The sequence below is a fragment of the Rhodamnia argentea genome, chromosome 1, assembly GCF_020921035.1.
Source record: "Rhodamnia argentea isolate NSW1041297 chromosome 1, ASM2092103v1, whole genome shotgun sequence".
Classification (NCBI taxonomy): domain Eukaryota; kingdom Viridiplantae; phylum Streptophyta; class Magnoliopsida; order Myrtales; family Myrtaceae; genus Rhodamnia; species Rhodamnia argentea.
This window is the reverse complement of record NC_063150.1, coordinates 32425951-32449527: the sequence shown is the minus strand read 5'-3', so window position 1 is coordinate 32449527 and position 23577 is coordinate 32425951. Positions and strand designations below refer to the sequence as shown.

At 37.8% G+C, this 23577-nt stretch overlaps 2 protein-coding genes across 2 annotated transcripts; both read right to left on the bottom strand.

The window, feature by feature from the left end:
- Positions 1-808: 808 nt before the first annotated feature.
- Positions 809-1853, bottom strand: LOC115752838 (nicotianamine synthase). Its single transcript, XM_030691224.2, is given in 2 exon segments — positions 809-1719; positions 1722-1853. Coding segments are annotated over 2 exon segments (837 nt in total). The 3' UTR covers positions 809-1014.
- Positions 1854-17884: 16031 nt separating this feature from the next.
- On the bottom strand, positions 17885-19828 carry LOC115752791. Its single transcript, XM_030691154.2, has 2 exons — positions 19653-19828; positions 17885-18787 (listed from the first exon to the last, which is right to left on the bottom strand). Exons 1-2 carry the CDS (start codon positions 19720-19722, stop codon positions 18033-18035), a joined length of 825 nt encoding a protein of 274 aa, XP_030547014.1. The 5' UTR covers positions 19723-19828; the 3' UTR covers positions 17885-18032.
- Positions 19829-23577: the final 3749 nt, after the last annotated feature.

Here is a 23577-nt window from a genome sequence, read left to right as displayed (position 1 = left end):
TATCGCCTTTCACGGCTCTTACCCGTTGTTGGATTGAAGCTGTTTGGCACAGTAATTGACTTGTAACTTGGGTCGATTTTTGTATATTCTAATGTGAGTTCCGTTGTGATAGAAAAGTTAATTCAGGAATTTCTTTTGGACATTGTTAAGAAATGTCCAATGTGTCCCAATTTAAAATTTCGTGGGATCTCTGCTAATTATTTTAAAGGATATACTTTCATGACAGTCCGATAGTATTGTGAGTTATTTCTGATTATAGATTCACACATCATCATGACGCATTTTGTATAAAGCATTCATTAATTGAAAAATTGTGAAGTCAGAAATAATAATAGTACTGTCGGGATAGCAGCTTCCTTATTTTGAACACCGAGGACTGATCAATAAAAACATCGACATATCTTGCAAAATTGGGAGAAACACAAATGGAGTCATCCATGGCAATTGTGATCCATGATCGTTATATCATATGATGTGATGTGAGAGGGAAAACATAAAACGTGCCCGAACATTCGCCGGGTCGGTGCTACTATCTGCCCGAACATTCACGGGGGCAGTGCTTGAGTAGCAAGTGAAAGGTCAAGTGAAAGGGTTTTCATAGAGAGAAAGTTACGGAGTGATCCTCCTTTCAATGGCCAATTCCTCACTCAAGTGCATACTCAGTTAGGTCAACGCATTTCTTGAAAACCCGTCTCTACACTGAAAGATTCATTGGAGTGAATGGTAGGGCCACCTCCATAAACAAGACAAATTCTTGACCAGATTGTACCGATCCAGTCATGACAAAGCTCCTGATCCTCATGCAAATTCAAATTAAAACGCCTCGTCACAGTTTCTTGAAGGGAACATGCACGCGTAGTTATGCAGGATAATTACAGCATAATAACACGAGCAAGAAGATTGTACTCAAACTTGTCTTCGAAGATAAGAGAACTTGCTCGAATTCGCTCCTCTCTCGGGCCAAATCTTCAGCCAAATGTTCCTACATGTGTGGGCATGTGTTGCAATTCATGATCAATACTTGCGTGCGACGATAACTGAATTGATAACGTCATCCTCGGTATGAAACACCGAAAGAACCTCAAACCCTCCGAGATCACTGTGGACATCGACCACCGGATACAGAAAAGCCCTAGCGCTGTGCACGCGCCTCGCCATCAAAATAGCCCCGCTCTTCATGTACCCCCCCAAGGGCTCGATCACCCTAGCCTTCTCTTCCTCGTTGATGCCCATGAGTGCCGCGAGAAACACGGCGTCGTACTCCTCCAACTCTCTCCTAACTTCGAGGACATTACGAGTGCGGAACGACAGCCTCTTGAACAAGCCCAGGTAAAACGAGACCGACCGCATCGCTTTGGAATTAGCCAAGGGGTTGACGTCGTAGTTGGGGACCAAGGCGGTCGTCAAGTGATTCGAGGCTAGGAATACGGAGGTGAGAGGGAGGGGGCCAGAACCCACGAAGGCAACCTTGTTGGGGACGTGAGGGCAGTGTTGGGTCAAGAGGGTGAACTCGAGCTGGGCCAACTAGAGGTAATCCTCATAGTTAGGGAAGATTTCAAGATTCTCAATCGGGCGATCGAAACACCCCAGGACCGTCGCGAAATGGCTCTCCAGGAGGCCCTCCGTCTATCCACACAGCCTTTTGAGGTCCGAACTCATTTCTTGAGCCTTCTTGTATAACCTGGCGATGTCGATGTGGAGGCAGCGGTGGCAGCGCCATGGGGCGTGCACGTGAGGACAAGCTGCGTGAAGAGGGTGTCGACATCTTCGGATGGTTTGAGGCTGTCGAGACTGAAGATCTTCTCGCGCAGCTCGAAGACTCTTCAGATCAACGGGTCTCCGTGGCAAACCATGTCGACACTACGAGCTTGTCTGGAGACACATACAAAAAATAAAAAAAATAAAAATAAAAAACCTACGCACACAGAGACCCTCCCAAGAAACAACCTACGAATTAGAAGAAGCAGGTTTCCCGTAATTGAAAACGAAGAATTTCCAGAGCTCTATGATAACGTTATTATTTGTGGGCGTCTCTGGGGTCCACTCACTGCGGAGGGTCGGCATTGTTTGCTTCGTATTTCAGTAATGAAGGTGTGTTCATACTGTTTCTTTTAAAGGTTATAAACAATTTTCCGGAGGAGGTAACGAAGCCATTTTTTTTCTTTTTCTTGATCAGACCATTCCGGATACTGTTCTACAAGTTTCTGATCCTAATGTTGTTCCATACTCAAGAGTCAGGAGTGAGGGATCAATACACCTTGATGGGCGGAGGTGGCGGGTGGCTGTTTTTTGTCTCCCTAAATGATCAGAATACATCCATATAACTGCGTTTCGTCGTTCGGATAAAACTCAGGATATGATATATTTTATGTGTTTGGTAGCTATCCAATATATGATAAAGGGGATATAGAGGGGATAAAATTATCCTAGGGAAGAGGGTTAGATAGAGCCGGATAGAATTTCTGTTATCCATAACACCATAAATTGCTTGCTTGAGCCACCCTTTTCCGCCATTGCCCCATTAGTCTCTGGTGGCGGGTCGCCTCTCCAGATGTGGCGGGCAACTTCTTCGGCGCCGAGCCGCCTCTACGGCTGCGGCGGGCTGCTTCTCTGACAGCGGCGGCCGGAGCAATTCTATCTGTATCAATATATATGATTTTTTAGCTTCTCCGGCGGCGGCGGCGAAGTCGGGGTTGCCGTTCCAGATCACTCTGTTCACCGATTTGCACTTTGGAAAGGACATGAGGACCGATTGGGGGCCCCGCCAGGGCATGAACTTCGTCAATGTCATGACCACCGTGCTCGACGACGAAGTTCCTGGTGAATGCTTGTTTGAGTAGTGTTCGTTTTCTTCTAGTGTGTTTCGCTTCGTGGTTAGCTCGCGCAGGAGGCTTGGCCAGTGTATTGGACCGCCCAAATCCCTGGAAATTGCAAGGAAAGTCTATTTTATTTGTGCCCTGAGAATGTGAGTTTGTTGTGGTGGACGAGCTCGAGTTAGTGAACTGCCGGTCATGAGGAGATCGAATGTTGAACAAGAGGGCATTATTGGGTGAATTGGGAATGAATTTGGATGAGATAGAGAGAGGGGAAATAGTTTTTCGCCTACTGGAAAACTAAGACTCTGCTAACAATTCATGGGCCTTGAGATCTTCCAAATTTAGCTTATGCTGCTGCAATTTCTGTGAATCGGCTTCGAACCTGCTAAGTTTAGTGCATGGCAATTAATTTATGTGTTTTCAGCCCTGAAGGCCCTCCCCTTGAGCTCTGACCCAATGGCTGGCAAGCGGCCGGAGATCTGCCGTTTCGGCTCCATAGAAGATCTGCCGTTTCGGCTCCATAGAAGAGCCTCGGGATGATATACGTCAAGAATCATTATATCAATATACAGTCTTTACCAAATAATGGATAAGATAGGATATAAAGACATTCGATATTAAATCCGAAGTTCACGAAACGATAGATGGGATATGATTAAATTTCCTGGATTTCTTATCTTATCTTATCCAGTCTCATCCCGATTAGAAATCCGGACGACCAAATGCAGCCTATTTATTTTTGGTGATGATTTAGGAAACCGTCGCCCGTCGTTGCCTTTTTGCCTAGAAAGATTACGGGCGACCGCTTGGTGGCGCTCGTCGCACGGGGATAATAAGGACCGTTGCTATCCATTCCGTGAAAATGTGCACGTGGGAATGGCCCTCCTGCCCCTAGAAGCTCTATGACGATTCCCAACATATGTTTCTTTACTTAAGGAAATACAGACACGGTCGCCGTCCCAAGAAAGCGCTACTAGCGACGGTGTCGCTTCCCCGACGTGAATCAGGAAATGTTTCATCACTTCGCGATGCTCTTTAAAGTCGATCTACTTGATTCAATTCAGATATGAATATATCGCAGTCATGCGATGGAACTCGGAAAGGAAATAGAACATTTCCATGAATGACAGATGCATGTATGTAGTTTATAAATACAAGGAAATAGAACATGTCCGTGAATGACAAGTGCATGTATGGAGTTTATAATCAAGTTCTATAATATACTGTATTAAATTTATACAAGTAATTATTATAAAGATATGAAAACAGATGTATGCTATGAAAAGAAATAAAATTCTAAGCATAAAATTATAGAAAAGGGTAAAACGGTAAGAAGAAGTAGGGATATAGAATAAAAGAAAAATTATATAAATAAATTGACAGGAATTGTAAATAAAGTGCGTACCGCCATAGGCAGTTGAACCTGCTGATTGTGGGGTATATGAAAATTAAATTGCAGATATGTAAATAGATAAACAAAGCCTCGAACACCACAGGCAGTAAAACCCGCCGATTGTGGGTTATAGGCTATATTATGGAAATATGAACAGTTTAATACCAAAATCACTGAAACCCTTCCATACTGAAACAACTTTACATATTTTGATTATCAACAAGGATGGTGGAATGTCTTTTTTAGATAGAATACCAATTTTCGCCATACTTGGCTCTTCTATTTTGAAGAAAATTTCGATATTACCTAGCTTCCATACTGGTTTCTCCGTTGGTGGGAATGCTTTGGAGCAATTCCAGAAATGCTGCACTCAAAAGCCCAACCAGGATATCAAATATTTCTGAAAAAAATATAAACCCCTTCCTGTTGAGGAACCTTTCCCTCCTCTTTTGACATATTTCATAACCTTTCAAATATCTTGGGTCCTCGCTTGGGAATTCGATTACATCAAGTCCCCATATGATCCAAAAAATTTTATACTTGTCCAGAGTTATAAAACCAAATGGTGGAATGGTTTCACATTCTGGGAAAGAATCACTGAACCATCAGTTATCAAATGGTTAAATATTAGGAATACTCCTGCCAATACCCTATTTTTGCATAGCAGATCCATTGTTGTTTCAAAACTAGCTAGAGCACCTACAGAGGAACAATTCTACCAACTTTTGAAGCAGGCTGTGGTTGAATATGAAGAGTCTCAGGAGTCTTCTCATCATAGTGGCAACACAAATGAAGACGATTGTTACGGCATCGACCTAACAAGAGATGAAGACTTTGATTAGACAGAGATTTGCATATTGTGTACCATAATCACTGTACATTGTGCACTGTAGACTCTCACTGTACACTGTAGCGGACTTTTATTTCATTGTATACTGTAGCGCTACACTCTAGCCATAATTCTTCCATATTCTCTTTAAATAACCTAGTCCAGTTCATGAGAAGGGGGAATTTTCAGGATCTAGAAAATCGGAAGCCACAAGATAGATCATCCAGAGCCCTCTAAGCCTCTTCCAGATCTCTCTTCAATCTTCCAAAACCTTTCTGATCTTGAATACCCATGCACATCTTCTATAGCCCTTCTTGAATCTTGGAAATATTTCATATCGGCTTCCCGGAATCAAATCCAGTAAGTATCTTCCTTTGATATCCCCTCTTTTACCTCAATGTTCCAGATCTATTCATGATCTGTGGATTTTAGAGTTTTCTTTAGTTATTTGCACATGTATGCACCAGGTCTGTTGATCTTTCATAATTGTATAACTTTTCATATTGTAGTACCTCCTCCGGTATTGAAAGATCTGTATTCAAAGTCTTCTGGAGGTTTTTCAATATATTTTTTGGGAGTATTGAAGCCAACTAGGATATTGGTATTGAAGGAGATTGCTAGCTAGGAGATATTAAAGGGGAAGACTATAACGATGGTTTTTCCGGAGACTGGGCTGCTTGGAGCCAGCTTCGGATGGGGGTGAGATTCCCATGGGATATTGAAATTTCGACCTTAGCCTTACCTTTGTCTTTTTTGGGAGGCATGGCTTTTCCCCTGCATAAATTCCAATGTAAGAAAATCTGGGAGTGAATTTGAAACACCATTCATAAATGCAATGTCAAAATCAAATACAGAGAATATGGCTTGCCATCTAGCAAAAATCTGTTTTGATGCAATATTTAAAACAACCTTTCGTAGGACATCCTTTGCAAATTTGCAATCAATCATTAATAAAATTTTTTGATTCAACAAATCTCTTTGAAATTTTGTTATAGAAAGTACTATTGTAAGGATTTCTTTTTTGATAATAGAGTAGTTCTGTTGGGTTTCATTCCAATGTTTGGAAATGAATTCTACCATTTTTTCTTTATTTCGAAATTCCTCCAGACCCTAATTTTGAAGCATCTGTTTCAACAATTTTAAAAGCAGATGGATCAGCTAGTTGTAAACAAGGAATTTTATCCTTTTGACAGTATAAGTATGCAAATCAATCCATGGGATTGGGTTTTTCTTCAACCTTTGATGTAAAGGTTTGCAGATGATACTACTATTGGGTATAAAATCAATCACATAATTGAGACTGCCTAAAACCTTTGTAATTGAGTTTTATCTTTCAATTCATTTGGAAATTTATTTGCGAATTGAATAGATCTCTCAATTGGAACAATGGTTTCCAAATGTCTATAATGTCCCAAAAATCTGATTTTGGTTTGGAATAGCACTATTTTGGAAGGGGATAGTGGTAAACCATTCTTTTTTGCAATACTGAAAAAATGATTGATGTGTTTGAAATGAGAATTAATGTTCACATCATCAATGTATACAATTATAAAATCATAATATGGAATAAAAATGTCATTTATTATTCTTTGAAATTTTGAAGGAGCATTTTTTAATCCGAAAGGCATCACATTCCATTCATATTGTCCAAAAGGAACAGTGAAGGTAGTTTTGTATCTATCCTTTTTGGGAATTTGTATTTGCCAAAAACCAGATTTCATATCAAATTTCAAAAAAAAATTTGAATTATGTAATCTATTCAACAGATCTTTCTTGTTTAGTATGGGGTAACGTATCCATTTTAAAGCTTTATTCAAATGTTTATAATTTATTACGAGCCTGGGTACTCTTCTTTCTAATTCAGCATTTTTATTAACATAGAAAGCTGAACAACTCCAAGGAGACTGGCTCTTTCTTATCAAACCTTTATCAAGAAGATCTTTAATTTCTTTTTGACATAAATTAAGGACCTCATGATTCATTTGGGTTGGTCTGGCCTTAGTTGGAATATTCTTTTCAGAAAAAATACGATTTGTAAGGTAGATCAACAATATGTTTCTTCCTAGACCAAAATGCATTAGGAAGTGTGGAACATATATTATATTTTATATAAGACTCTAAAGTAGAATTCCTCTTCTGAATAATAGGAAGAGCAAGGTCTTTTTTCTATCTTTTGCATTCGAGTTCCTCATTTAGATATGAAAGATGGGATACTTTGTCTTTTATAAGACAATTAATCTCAAATAATGAATGTTCCTGTAACATATTCAAATTCTAGGTTTGAGGTTTATTTATGAAATGGAATGTAATCTTATTATTAAAACTTTCTATTTCAATTCCTTCTCGGATTACCCTGAAGGGTTGAATCAGATTTATAAAAGAGGTTCCTAATATGACATTCTGTTTCTAATCTTTTACCAGGAGAAAGGATGTTTTTAATGAAACATTGTCTTTAATTATGAAAGCTTCCAGTAACTATTTAATTTTCAAACGATCACCTGAAACTGATTTCAAGACTTCAATTGTTTTATCAAAATATTTACTAGGTATGAGACATTGTCTGATACAGTTTAGTCAGCACTTGTATAAAAAAGGGCAGTAGTATTCAAAATAAATTCTTTATCAGTTCTTATGGAAATATCAATTATACATTTTCTGGTTGTTACTTCATAAAGTATATGAAGAAAGGAAGAAAGGTTCTGACTCATCTGGGTCAGGACTCTCCTTAATCTTTCCTTTTAAGATTTGCTTTTTGAAATCCAGAAATTCCTTTTGAAAATCAATTTGGGTTATCTTGAGATTTTTGATTTCTTTTTTGAGTTCATTAATCTCGTGATGAATATCAGTAGTGTTGGTGGGACGAGTCTCCAACCTCTTTCCCCTATTCAAAATTTCAGTGAGATTATATGATATGCTAGGAAATATTGAACAGGAATTTTGAATTTTTTGTATGACTTTCTCCTTTTCATCCGAATCAGTCATATTATCAATTTTATCCAAAATATCATTTTCTTCTTTTGTGAGGACATTAATTTCTTTTTCCTCTCTCCAGGTTCTAACTCAAGGATTTCAGTATCATTGATCTGAAGACCATTTTCTTCTTCTTCTTCTTCAGAAAAATCTGAAGTTTCATCTTCATTATCAATCATAAGTTGATTTAATTGATTCAGAACTTCTTCATCAATATTCAACTCATTGATTTTCTTATTTAATTTGCAAAATTTTCTGGTGTGACCCTTTTTTCCGTAATTGTAGCATGTGAATTTATTGAAATCCTTTTTTGCTACATTTTGCCTTGATTCAGATTTTTTATGAAAATTTTTCTTGGTTTTGATTCTATTAAATTTCTTCTTTTTCCTATATGTTCTTTCAAGAGGACATTTACCAGAACATTTAAGTTTAGAAGATTTATAATTAGGATCATACTGTGCACAAAAATCACCTTATCCCGATTGGTTAAGTGACTTTCATTTCTTAAGTTGTTTTTGCAGCTTAATGTCGTTGCACATTTGAGTCCCAGTTTTATAAATATATGCTTCAAGTTCTCTGTAGGAAAGGAGATCATATGGAATTTGTTCTCCATATTGTTCTCTTATCTTATTTCAAACTTGATTTCCTATTAAATGAGGCAATCCCGCTAAGAATTTTTCTTTTCGGAATGGTTGTTAACAGTCTGGTCTGAGAAGGACTCTTTGAAAGAAAATATCTTTATATTCCCCAAATTCACCTAAGGATCTACATTTCATATTAGAAAGGAGATCTTGATTTTGATCTCAAATTATGGAAGGGTCCCTTATGAAATGTTGGGATATGGAATATATGAGAGTGCTGACAGCATCTTGAACCATTTGACCATAATCACCAAATATGATTTGGCCATTATCGTCAACCTTAACCGCATTTAAGATTTGGTCTCTTTGTTCATTAGTGAGATAATTATCCCACCATCCTTTTAATTGACCAATAAAACCTGCAATTATCATATATGCAACTTGCTGGTCAGTAGTGTCCGGAACTACTCTATAAGTAGTAGCTAACATGACCATTCGATTGAGAATTTTTATTAAATTTTGTCCAGAGACTCCATCTATATTCCATTCATAGATTGCATCTATAGAATATTTATTTTGAATTCTTTGGAAAGATTCTTCTGAAATTATATTTGGAGGAGTGGCTCTCGAGTAATATAATTTCTGTGGTTCTTTCCAAGTTATCTTATTTAATTCAAGAGTATCTTGCTTGTCTAGGACATGGAGTAGGCTTTCTTGGGTAGATGGCTTATCGACCTTAGGAGTATATAATATCAAAGGTTTTCTCTCCTTTTTTTTCTTCTTTCTTGCAAAGCTTTAGTGAATTCTTTACTAAAATTCTTTGGGGGCTCAAAAGGTTTAAACAAAGGAATTTTTAAATTATGTGAGGTAGATAGAGTAGGCTGGATGAAAGATTTAGAATTTGAGGTAGAAGCAATACTTATGGAAGATTCTATTCTATCCAAATGAACTCCTATAGTATGGATATGTTGATTCGTAAATTTATTTTGCTCAATCAATTTTTGGATTCCAGTATCTTCTGTTTTAGAAGGTAATTTGAAAGGGGAGGTAGGAATTTCCTTATCACAATGAGCTATTTTGAGCTTTCTTAGAGGTGGATGATTAGATTCAATGATTTCGCCATCTTCTAATTTCCACTTGTGTTGTTTATCCAAAACTAATATCTCTTTAGGTTTTAAAAAATATTCTTCAAACCATTCAAAGAAAAACATATGAGTTCCAATCTGATGCAAGAATTCATAATATTTTTCTTTAATTTGTTTGGCTTGTTTTTGAAAATTATCAAAAAACGATTTTCTAATATCAGTGTTTTCTATGGAATTGAATTCTTTATTCAAATATATTCGATCTGGTTCAAAGTTTCTTTCTAGAACATTGAGTTTCGGATCATCATCTTCCATTTGAGATTGAGTGGGTTCAGAAGATTCTGGGCCTTGACTTTGCTGATATACATGCCTAGATATCCCTGAGCTAGTATCAATTCCACTCAAACTTAAAGGTGGAGCACTGGGATTGGAATGTCTTGGTGTAGAAGTATTGATACTACCTTGACTACTTACTGGCAAAGTAATAACAAGAGTTAGATTTGGATGAAGATCTACAGACCTTCAAGAAGAAGAGGCACTAAAAGATGGCCCAGACTTAATATCAAAAGATTGATGAGAGAATTGTATGGTTACTCTTCCCTCATGGTGTTGTATAATATTAGTGGGATCACTATTCTGAACAACAGTTTGGGATATTGGATTTTCTATTTCCCATGGCTCAGGAAAAATGACATCATTTCAACTAAGGTACTTTGGAACTATGGCATTGGAACGAGTGATATCGGTTTGTAAAAGAAGAGTTTCTCCTTTTGGAGCCTTATTTAAAGTATTAATATCAAAAGCAGAGGACATTGCTTTATAATGGACTTTATAAATGAGGGAGAGAGGTATTGAACCCTCAGCTACACTATAATTATGAGTTTTGATCTGTAAGACAAGAGATTTGAGAATATTCTTATCTTTCAAAGATATTGAAAAATTCGGGTAACAATCAAAATGTATGGGGCTATTACAGAGACTTGTTTCTACAGTAGCAAGTATTGAATCTTCATAGTTTAGGAGTTTGGAATCTCTTAAAACTAGAAGTATAGAAGAATTTAAACCTTCCTTTAGGAATGGTTTAATTCCTATTTGTACCATTCCTATGTGTAGGTAATAGTATTTCTGGCTATGTTTTTTCAAAGATTTTTTATTTAAAAGATGTATTAAAGAATATGAAGAAGAGAGAGAAATATCTCTTTCTTCCATAGTAATTATGTAATCATTTGATTTAAAAATCTTCCGGAATTTTGATTCCTGGTAGATTTGGTCATATTTAACCTTTGGAATTTTCCAGTTTTGTATTGATTTATTGAAATTCTCTATAGTTATTTCTTCGCTATGCAAAGGACCTTTAGACTGAGATAACTCAAATATCGAGCTATTGGAAGAGGAATTAGTTCTTCTAAATGGATTCATTTTATATAAATTGTTTTTATTCAAGCAATTGATTCCTCGGATTCCTTGCCCTGCTGACCAACGGACTTACGCACCTCTACCAGGACCACAGTAGATAAAATGACCTAAAACACTCCTATCTATTTAAGGAGTGACCCAATACACTCTTATTTTCGAAAATTTCCTCTTATATTCCCCTTTACTGCCCTCTTATCTTATCCTTGGACTTATTATTCCATATGAAAATTTATCAATAACGAAAGCAACTTCTCTTTTGATTCCAGAGAAATGGTATTTGGAATAGGAAATAACGTGTCGGACTACAAATGGGCTAAGTAGAATTGACATTGACACGCGAAACGCCGATACGTCGTTTCTCAAAAATAGAGAATTTCGATACGTTGGAACACGTTGTAAATTAAATGTACATTTTTATATATACATGGTAACTTGTCATTTTTATGATTATTTCAATCATGTTAATTTGATTCAAATTTTGACCAAAAATTTTTGATTCAAATCCACCAATAAATCAACATCAAGATCAACATCACCTTTATCCCAAACTAGTTGGCGTTGGCGGTCGATGAACCCAAAAATAAATAAAATAAAAGCAAGACCAATTAAAGGAAAAGAAATAATTACACTAATAAATCCACCAATAAATAAATAATAAAAAGAGCCTAGAATGAATTTACACTAAAAATATTATTTCACCATTTGTTAGTAACATACATTGTTTCGAATTGACAAATTCAACTACATTCTATTCTAATAATCCATAAAACTTGGAGAAAGAAAAAAAAAATCAATCCACATTCCACAATTCAATTTAACATTTAACAATAAGTCCCAAAAAAAAAAAGAAAAAGAAACAATCCTTGTTAAAAGATCATTTATGAAATAAGAAACATTTGGCTTTTAGGTTTTTGATAGATTTCCAATTTTACACCTAAAATAATGAAAATTTTCAAAATTGACCTAGCGCGTGTCAGAATAGCGTGTTGGGATTCTGAACTTGCTTGTTGCTGCGTGAGTTGACCATGTGTCGGAAGTCTGACATCGACACGGAGCCCCCCGACGGGTGTCCGTGGATATCAAGAAGGTGGATTCTTTAACACTCAATAAGAGTTTGTCATGTTATTTAGTTAATCAATTATTTTTCTTAGAATAGAACTTCATCAGTTTAAATTTAATCCCCCCTCAACCTCCCAAATACTTCATATTCTTCCATGTGATCTACGATATCCTACTTAAAAGTTCACTTTATATTGAAGTACTAGGGAGTCGTGGTTAAGAATTTGTACAAAGTTTTTCCATGTTAGCTAGCTCTTTTTTTTTTTTTTGGTTGGGGGGTGGGGGGGAGGTCGTGGTGGTGGTCTAGCGCAATCAATTTCTCAACCGCATTGGATCGACTTTGATCAATCATTGTTGACACCTAAATTTTGACTAACATTTTCAGTCATTTTTGCATAAAAAATTAGAGCTAATCTTTTAATTCTAAACAAAAATAATTAAATTATTTTTGATTTCATATAGGATATTCATGTTGCACTTGCATTCAAACTAGATCGGGGGCAGACGAGCTCGAGTGTATAATTCCTAACTAAATTAGTTGGGCTAAATCTATATAGATATCAATCTGGCCGAATGGTTGGAAATTATCACGCGAGCTGTAGAGGATGTCTTTTGCTCAACAGCTCATACTCTCACGCCTATAAGAAAGACCCTTCATGGTGCTTTCGAAAGGGGGGAGGCCATTTTGATTGACCATTCGGCCGATGAGGGAAAACGTGAGAAGGAGGCCATTGACGTTCACATATACACGGCCACAATGGAAAAATCGTATGAGAGACAGGAGTTCTTCTACTTTGCAGGTCCTGAGGGTTGGACACAATTTCGGCCAAATTGAATTCGATTGATTCATTCACGTTCAAGGCCAGAGAAGGGAGCGCTCTTTCTCTCCGATTTTTTCTTCTTCCCGATTCAATCAATCGCACTGAGCTTTTTGGCTTTTGGCATGAATTTTCGGAGGCCAGACCATATTACAGACTGACACATTTAGAGGCTCCACAGTCGTTGAATCACGGCAGACTGAAAAATTGAGGGGCGGCTCATTGAAGCACATACAGAGAGAAAACACATGGTGCGATAAGGGAGAGAAGGCTTGGCGGAGTCCCTCCATCCCGAGCGCTATCTTTACTCATGCCAAGTCCCATTGTCGAGTTCACTGCTGCAGATCATCCATGTTCACATGGGAAGTGGGTTACGACCCCTTGGACGAAAAAATCAAAGAAGAACAGACGTGATCTCGGGAAACTCAAAAGTGCTAATTTGTTCTCTTGTGATTTTGACCAGATTTGAGGAAGCACGACCAACAACACCTCGTCGAGTCCGACGAGCTTGACGACTCTACTGTGCCGTTGGCCATCCGTGTCCGTATCGTCGATTCCCATCCGTTAGTTCAAATTGGAAATAATTCGAGTCCACATTCGAATTAGGTAAAATAATATATCTAATTTTGATTTACTGATTTTATTTCTTATTTTGAACTAATAGAATATTCCCATTGCATTTTTTTTAGTGGTTAGAAAAACCGATTCAAATTGGGGATTATCTCCTATCGACAACGTGCAAATTCGAATTAATCTCCACCCTAAAATTTGTCTCGATGGTGTCAGAATCGAGATATCTAATCTATAACTACTAAATTTGATTCCTCGATTCAATCATTTACCAAATTTGAATCGGAAAATATTTTCAAAAATCATGCATATCTTCGATTGCATATTTGATTGATTGTTTCCTAATTTGAAAATTCAAAAAGATTTAGAAAGGTAAGGTTTATTAGAAATCTTATCATGAAAATTCAATTGCTTTGAATAGATAAGATTTCTTAAAAATCTTATCTCGTAGGATAGACAAGCATTTAGAAAAGATGTGATTTATTAGAAATCGTATCTTATAGATTAGGTACATTTTAAATATCCTCATGTAGATTAGGATTGCATCTCCATTTAGATAGATAATTTCATCTTAAAACATTTAGATTTAGGATCCAATATTTTCTAGATAATTTTAGGATTTAATTGAAATTATTTCCTAGACATTTAGGATAATCTTTGTTTAGGATAGTTTTAATTTCATTAATAATTAAATCCGAAAATTCATTCAAAATACCAAAATATATCATTCATATGCATTGCATATAGTTTAGAATATTCCATGTCGTACATGTAGATTACGCATGTTATTTTGTATGCATGTCATATTGGTTAAAATGTGTAATTGCCATGACATATATTTTTATGTCATTTGCCACGTCATTATGCCATATCATTCGCATGTATGCCATGTCATTCGCCATATCATGAACTTTGCCATGTCACATTCTCATGTCATTTAGAATCATGTCTAGGTTCATTCACATAGTTTGCATGTCTAGATTCATGAATCCAGTTTACATGTTTATGTCTTTTAGCCTAATGTTGCATGTCACTGAGGTTAAATTCATAACATTTTCGCATGCCATTTAAGTAGGTTAATTTAGTCAATTCGCATGTTCTTTAATTGGAATTGCATGTTATTCTAGGTAAATTAATTTTTTGCATGTCATTAGAGTTAGGACATTTTAATAAATGTTTACATGCCCGTCTCATTTCATTTAGTCTTAGATTGCATATGTATTTTACTTCATTTGCATTCTTCATTAAATAAGTGAAAATCATAAAATTATTGTATTAGACTAAGTCTTACGCTTGGGAGATAAACGTTAGGGTTTAGGCTACTGTGTCCAGATACGTTTTCTTTTCCCTATCCTTGCAATTTATTTAATGCTTTGATTATTGGGTGTTAATAATGTTTGCGCATCTGTATGATTACCTCACATGTTAGGATTTTAGATTAAATTAATGCAAGCTACCTACTTAAATGTTTTTTATTTAAATGGAAGGTACCGAAAGGGCGTTATAGAAATATTAGCGTAACCAAGTTCCCAAACTCAATGAATTTTTGGTTCATAGGAATAAAGTGTTTCTCCCGATACTTTATTAAGGTGTCTAATTAGCTTATCATAAAATTATTAGTGGCGACTCCAATTTGAAAATCTTTTGCTTATTAATTATATGAACCATAAGTTGCGAATTGGTAAAGTTTGGAAGAGCTCGAGTTAGGTTAGTTAATTTAATTAACTTAGTAATCCATTAGCCTAGAAACCTAATTTTAGGTCGTAACAATCATTAGTGATTATGTTGTTGTCATAAGGGTTGTAATTTAGTGCAACCTCTCCTCGTGACATAGAAATTAGAACTGCCCTCAAATGACGTACGAAAGAAGTTAATCCTGGCAAGGACGTTAAATGTCCTTTCGACATCGACTTCGAACTAATAAGAAATCACACCACGAGAGCAACCAAACATACGTAGTTCGATCATCGGCATTGGTTCACATAGGTCAAATTAGGAGCACACGAGGTAGAAGAAAACCCTAGCCCTCCCAAGCATCCAAAGTCTCACTCAAGAATTCAATTTCCAATCAACAAATTGTGGGAGATTCTCTACTAGACTCTTATCACTTAATTACTTGCCGGAAGCAACAAACGATCAAGCTTATCGTAATCAATTCTCTGATAGCTAGCAAGTAAGCCACTCAATCTTAATTATTTAGTCATAATCAGCATCTCTCGGTTCACACCGACTGCTTATCTAAAAATGCCACCTTTTGTCATATCCAGTCGAGTCACGTGGTGATCAATTATCGAGTGATTTCGACGGCGAGAAGGCTAACTTAGTACCACCCAATGATTTGGAAGAATAATTACAAGAATGGCAGGCGATTATCGCTAGTCTAACTTCTTTTACCAAAGGGGTATTGATGCAAAATAAGCATCATGTGTAAAGATATTGTGCAATGCATAATAGGTTTTATATATATATATTGAGAGGAAAGGGAAGACCCGACCCCTGTTGGAGCAGCATAGTACCATGTGACCCATTTAATCGGTTTATGATACATTCATTGTAATGCAAATATAGTGACTCATGTCCGATCCAACCCGACCCATAAATACTTTTATATTTAATCCACTCTAGGAAAATTCATATCCAAATTGAGGTGAGAATGCGGAGTCGGTAGGCGGGAGAGAATAAAAAGAGAGTTATAGAGATGGGTTGGATCTAAGTAAGTTGTAAAATCATATATGACTCATTTAACACTAATATTATGTTTGGAAAAAAGAAAACACTGAAACTCATTTATTCACTATGATTAGTTCATATAACAATTCATCTCATCATACACGGATTAAGAAATGAATTTATAGTCTATTTTGACAGATCTAGTTGGGACGGTAAACCTATTTCCCGAGGTTGCTCTGTGGTCTGGTGTGAAAGCTGAGATTCTGTTTGGATACTTCTTTTCTTTCGAGAATTGATGAATGACATTGAAAGCTGTTTTGTCATTAGTCTTGCATTCAACATGCATGCTTGTCCTGCCCAAACATCACTAGCTAGAATCATCCCTTCGTCGCTCTATGAACATGGCCACTTTTTATGCAATACGAGATCCACAATCTAAGAACTAATCTCGTTAACATTTTCATGCCTTCCTTAATGGAAAACATTAGCTATGAACTTTATGTGGACGGCGCTCCTATTGCCTCTTCGACTGTCAATTTCCACACCTTTCTCCACCATGACCAGCGTCCATGCGACCGCCGGTAAAGCCATGTAGAATAACCAGCGTCCACGTCAGCGATATTGGCTAAAATTGGCCGGATGGACTTAATTGACAAAATGTAAAAATGTTTAGGACTCAATTTGTAGAAGTGCAATAGGTTTAAAATTTTTTGGATAATTTTCCCCTGGAATTAGGAGGCTAATCTGATTTTCTATAATTGCTATTTTTCCTACTGCAATATGTTGCTGAAGTGCTCATACAAATTTCCAATGCAATTCACTATAATTTACGCATTGTGATTGTGACTGAGATGAGCCGTGTGGGGAGAGCATGGCTACCACACGACACCGTATCCGTGTTGATTGGGACTCTCTTTGTGAAAGCTAGCTAATCGTCTCCATTAATTTGAGGGCGACCCTGGATTTTGGTCCCTCTCTCCATTGGAAAAGGAAATGTCCAAATCAGTCAGCAAATATATTCACATGCTCGGGAATCTATGCCCGAAAATCTGGCTAAATTATCGCGACCCCCTTGTAATCGCCTCATCGGTATCGAAGAAAATCGAGTTTCGACAAAAGGGTTTCCAGTCTCCAACCCGATACCCAATCCTAACCTAAAGTCGATGTCGGCAAAAACCATATATCATCAATCATAGTCTTCCAGAACGACCCTTAAATCCTAATGGATTGAAATCCTCCACGGTTACGGGACGATGTAGTAAAGACACTATCGGCGAATTTTCCTTTTTATGTTTGATTGCGTATTCAAATGTGCTCGTAAAATCAAAATGGATAGCCTATCATACTTGTCATGAAGACTCATTCTCATAGTCAAACCAACCCCATGTTATGAAAAAATCAAAAAGGTTTAGAATTGAATTGACACAAATACAATGGATTTATGAATTTTTTTGACACTTCTCTCCACACAAACACACATATATCACAAGTACGTTATTTTCCTATTCGATATGCAATTCGATTTATTCCTATCCCTTTTGCCATCCTAAAAGCCCTACTAGGAGTCGCTCCTTGCCCAAGTCCTCTAACTTCATACCACTACCCACCCTCATGGAACTGGATCGTTACAGTTAATAAAATTCATAAAGCTCAACTTGATAGTACGAAAAAGATATTACCATAATCTGCTCTATAATGCAAATATAACAGTAATATACACAATAATGTTGATCAACCACAAAAGAGCAGTTTAATCGTGTTTTATCTACTCTAATCGTACAAAAAAATCTTACTAATTTTGCAGTCCAAAGCCTGCACTCTAAACTTACAACTCTTCGTCTGATTCGGAGTAAGTAGTTGACTCGTGAGCATCGTAATTTTCAGAAGCCTCGGAGTAAGTAGTTGACTTGTGAGCTTCGTAATCTTCGGAAGCGTCGGAGCTCTTGCCCAGAGGAGTCTCATAAGACTCTTCAGAACCTTCGAAGCTTTTGTAAACTGGAGGTTCATTAACTCCCGCTTCCCCTTCTTCAGGCTGAACAAACTGAAGCAAGAACTGCACTCCATTGACGACATCGTACACCATAAGCCCAATCCTACCTCCAACCCAACTGCCCAGATGGCTTCCCACTAGATACCCAAACTTCCCAAGTCTCTGTTCGCCGACGAACCCTCCAGCATAAGCACCAACCAGGGTCCCAGATCCCCTGAGAAAACCCTCGGTGATAGTACCACCATAGTAAATAGCTTCGAAAAAATCCCACCCTGAAGATATGATGGGTCCTATTATGCGTTTGGCCTGCCGACTCGCGAGTTTCGCTGCTTTGGTCCCTTCTTTCTGCGCCTGCTTGGCCGCATCCTTGGCTGTTAACCCTTGTGACAATGCGTCGACAAGCGCAGTCTCGATTGCAAGGTGCCTAGCCTTTTCGACGTGGGCTGCCCTTATGTTGTAGAAATAGAGCTTCACGCCCTCCTTCACCGAGCATGCTAGAGTTCCAGAGCCCATGTCGAAGCAATTCAGGAATGTAAACTTGCCGCTCTGTGATGATGCCTCTTCTCCCACGAATTGCCGGCATTTTTCAGCTGCAAAAGTCCAAATATTACTAGACGTATCAGCTCTCATTGATGCCAAAATATTGAAAAAGAAAATCCACAGGTCATCATAGAGCATAAACACAGAGACCTCAAAAAACCACAAAAGAAACCAATTCAATCACACAATTCCTCCAGCTCAGTGGATGATGATAAGCAAGCTCTGGCAACTATCTCTTTCACAAAAGCTTGGATTCTAGAGGTCAAATTGCGCGACCAATGTTGAATCTACTAAGTCGCTTATGGAATAACAGGGCATATGCAGTCTGAAAATCAAATGTTTCAAGTAGATGCTACCATCTAGGCCGTCACAAATTCAATCCTCTTTAGATGCTCTAAGCAAATGGGAAGTGCATTAACGCAAAAATTTGACATTTATTTCGGCAAGAAACTATCTACTATTAACACTTCGGCCAGATTATGACAGGCGACATGAAAACAACTGGATCTTCAAGAGGTTGCATGAAATCTTCATGACCTAACAACGTGGGAAGCAACGATCGCGTAAAGATATGAATTTTACATCAAGTATGATACCTCATGAACTACCCCCTCATCGATTTACTTCAACATCACGTTTCCAAAATTAGGAAAGCGAGATTCTAAACAACACCCACAAACGCAAGCACCATGATTCGACTAGCAGGAACGCTGATCACCTAGTTCTGTATTCCGAACGAAGAATTCCAGTCCAAGACTCGAACTCGCATATCACTGAAACCAAACTGCATAATCGTCCCAATTCCCCAGACCAAGTTCGTACCAAGATCTAAACTTTCGAAATTTGCAGATACGGGGAAAAAGGGAAACGATATTACAGAGCGAATGAGGAAGCAGATCGATGAAATTACAGTACCTGTCATGCTGAGAGCGATGATGCCGGCGACGAAGACCAGCAGCTGAACTCTCTTCCTCTGGATATCCATCGCTACCCAGCACTAATGCGCCGATTCAAGAACCCTAATTCAGATTTAGCTTCAATCCGGCAAGATCTCAAGGTTAGGGACCACATAAACAAGGGAAAATTTTCAATATCTAAAGCGCCCACGTGGAGTGTGAGCGAAGTTGAACGATTCGATCAAACGCGCGATTGTTTTTTCAAAGCCTATGCAGGTTGGGATCAAAGTCAACACTTTGAAGGACAGGTTGTGTGGGCCGAGCTCATGTAGTCCGGCCCATCAAGGAGGTAATTGCCCATTGAAATTCAATGATTTGAGGACCCTTTCAAGGTTCTTCGGACAACCAAAAGGTTGGTTAGCCAAGTTGGTAAGTACAGGACATCGCTTTTCCGACCCGGAAAAAAAAAAAAAAGACTCGACATCACTTCGCGTTCGTGAATTCTAGCCATGGCCCGAGCCCTGGCTCTGAAAACAATGTCGGAACTATCCGTATGGGTCCCTCGCCTCGAGTTCCCAAGTCGCGATTGGGACATTGAGAATGTGATGACACCAGATTGGGTTGATAGCGTGCTCTAAGATGTCGAAGATGTCGAAAATGCCAACCTCAAACGAAAAGAGTTTCTTAGGCCTATTTTTACTACAATCTTCTCCTAATTACTAGCGCAGTGGCAACGTGGCAAAGAACTACCTAACCTTCAAAATGGGAAATTCATATAAATCAATAATATTGTACAAGCAGATTATGATTTTGTTGGGGAAAGTGAAAACCCTCGTAAGAAAATGAATGAACGAATAAATAATGTAATAATTAACAAAGATGTTCCGCATAAATTGTTTGCAATGTTGAAAATATTTTTTACAGTCTAATTTTTCAATCAATGGAAATGATTATTTTTTAAAAAATATTTTTAAAATATTCGTTTTTTATAAAATAAATTGAGCTAGAAAGTTGGAAGAGGTCTTCTTTTTGTGTGATCACCATTCAGCAAAGGCTTGATCATCGAGCAGGTCCCATCGACCGAAGTTTCAGTGTGAAAGGATGAATCTTCCGCGGTCGATGCCCGCTGAGGAAAAGAAAATGGCAAAGTGATGTCATGTCAGTGTTGGTGCCAACTCCCTTGATCTGCTGTACGTAGTAGCTTTTCAATATTTGAAACACTTCAAGATAGCTAGCAAATTTTCCCATCTTAAATTATAAATCCCGAACCCGCGATGGGGTCAGTAATATCACGGATCAAAGTAAAGCTCGAGCGAAAAATCCAGCGCTGGCAGTCCACATATGTAGTTAGTCATGCAAAGAACAAAGCTTACATCGTATGAACATACATAAATGCATTCTTTAACCACTCAACCGATCCCGTAAGGTTACCATAACACGGAAACGTAATATAATAATAGTAATAGTAATTTATGAACGTGTTTAGTAACTCTTGGTATAGACAGCTCAGCTCACGAGGGTTTCAAGTAAAAATCCACCGCACGAATTGGCCCTCGCTCCTTGGTTGAAGGACGAAGAGAGAACTTGGCCGACCTGAACATGTACATTTTGGAAAGTGGGTCGTGGACACTTCAATGGAATGATGAGCACATCAAATCAGAAGGGTATAGAAAGAAGTTCAACTAGGGCAAAATAACGAACTGCAACATCACATCAAAGACCCCAAAGCTCAGCTAGGGCAAAAGCACTCCCACTCACGAGCACACCAACGTGGACTTTGCCATGCTTCAACATACAAGTCCAAAAGGGGCGGTGAAAGATGGATGCCGAGACGTACGACTTTGATTCCCGAGCTCCACGCATGGGCTTCCTTCCTCCATCCTCAGATCAAATGGATCCCACCAAAGATCCTTGGTAGTATCTTAGCTTCTCTTTAGTGCGTGTTGAAGAGAGCATGACGTGGACCATGCATAAATCTATTGAAATCGATCATAAATTCATTTTTAATCCGTATGTAATGGGATGAGTGAGTTGTTGTATGTGTCAATTATTTTCAATAAATGAATTCACAATATATTCTGCACTCAATATAAGTTTTCCCAGATTGTGTTAAAAACAAAAGTGTTTTAAGAATATAAATAAGGTCGGGTATGAGTCACCGAACTTGTATAACATGAAAATGGATCAAAACAGGTTAAATGAGTATATTTGGATCGGACCATTTTTGACCCGATTGATCGATTTGATGGTACAGGTGGAACCGTGCATGACCATAATGCTGAAGATTTCATCTCTTGAAACTATGGGCCATCCTCGTGCATGCTTCATAAGAACGCGCGAGTCTACATGGGCGGAATTAGTTGCCTTCATACAGTAACAACGTCAAGTTTCAAAAATAGTATTTGTTTTGGGGAGTTTTCGGTTGTTCGGAATGACGGAAGCAGATTCGCGAGTTAATTAGGGCCGGCCTCGAAACAATTCTCGGTCAGTGTTCCTTGAATATTCGAAAAAGGCAAAAAAAGAAAGAAGGAAAGAAAGAAAGGAATGGAAATGGGTGTGGACCAAACACCAAGCTAGTGCCACACTTTCAAAGTACATCTCATCCTTCCACCATGTCTGTCACGAATTTCTCCTCATGCTCTAAACTTTATCTAAGTTGGGAGTGGCATGTGACGACCGCGAAATCACAATCGATTCCCCATCAAATCCAAACTTCTGCTTTCCCTAGAAAATGATTGGGTCATCTACTCGAGTCAAAAGGGTTGTGGCCCGCCTTCTCGAGATCTGCAGCAACTTTGGGAAAAAGTTGCGTGGAAAGAAGGAGAGTGATGTGCAATCTTCTAATCTAGTTTTTCCCAATCATTTCCCTTTGGAATGCTTAGCTTTCTCTCTTATCCACTTGAAGCTTTTTTGAGCAGCCCCGCGAAATGGTCGCTCGTCAACCCCAGGGCTTAAAACAATTGTGGGGTCAATAAAAAATGAGAAAATTATTTAATTTTTTTAAAAATTATTGTGATTATGCTAATTTAGTTCTAAACTTTTTTTTTTCAATTGAGCCTTATACCTTTTACATATGTGCCAATTTAATCCATTTGGCTGACGCTAATATGGTAATTTTTAATAATATTTTATTATTTTTTCAAATTATCTTGTTTTTTCATCTTTAATTTTTTTAAATTTTCTTCTCCTTCTTCCTCCAACCAGCCGCTGGATCTCAACTTTGATGGGCGAGGACGAGCCTTGCAAGTGGCCGGTCGCCGGCGACTAGCTGGGGGAAGAAGGAGAAGAAAAAAAGAAAGAAAAGAAAAAACAGGAAAAGCATATTTTAAAAATAAAAATTAAAATATTGTTACAAATTGCTATGTTAGCTTCGGCCAATCAAAGTTAGTCTAATGGACTGAATTTGTATGAATGCAAAATGTTTAAGATTCAATTGATAAAAAAAATGAATTCATGAGTGAAATGGCATAATCTTATAATTCTCAAAATCAACACGATAAGCGACACCGAGAAGAGACTTACACTCAAATATTGAGTATTTCTTTAGGGTTTATTACATATAATATAGCAGAATCCATTAAACTCACGAATCACTTTCAGTTAATTGCACAAAAATTTGATGGCAAAAAGAGATTACATACCTAATTGAATTTTCTAGGTCGTTGGGGTCACTAGCCAAAGTAAGTAATCAAGTAGTTGGATAATAAAGTGCGTCGGAGATGCTGACCCGTATACTGTTAAATCGCTTGATTGGAATCCACTTCTAAACTCTATTCCAAGGGAAGAAATAGTGGAAGGCACTAATTTTACTTAAGTAACCGCCGGGCATTGGAACGGAGAGATTTTCAGGTAAATCGAGAGTTCCGCATTTCTGTCGACTCTAAACCAATAGTCGAGTGTCGAAATAATTTGCATGTGATGATCAATTTCGGGTGCCAGAGAAG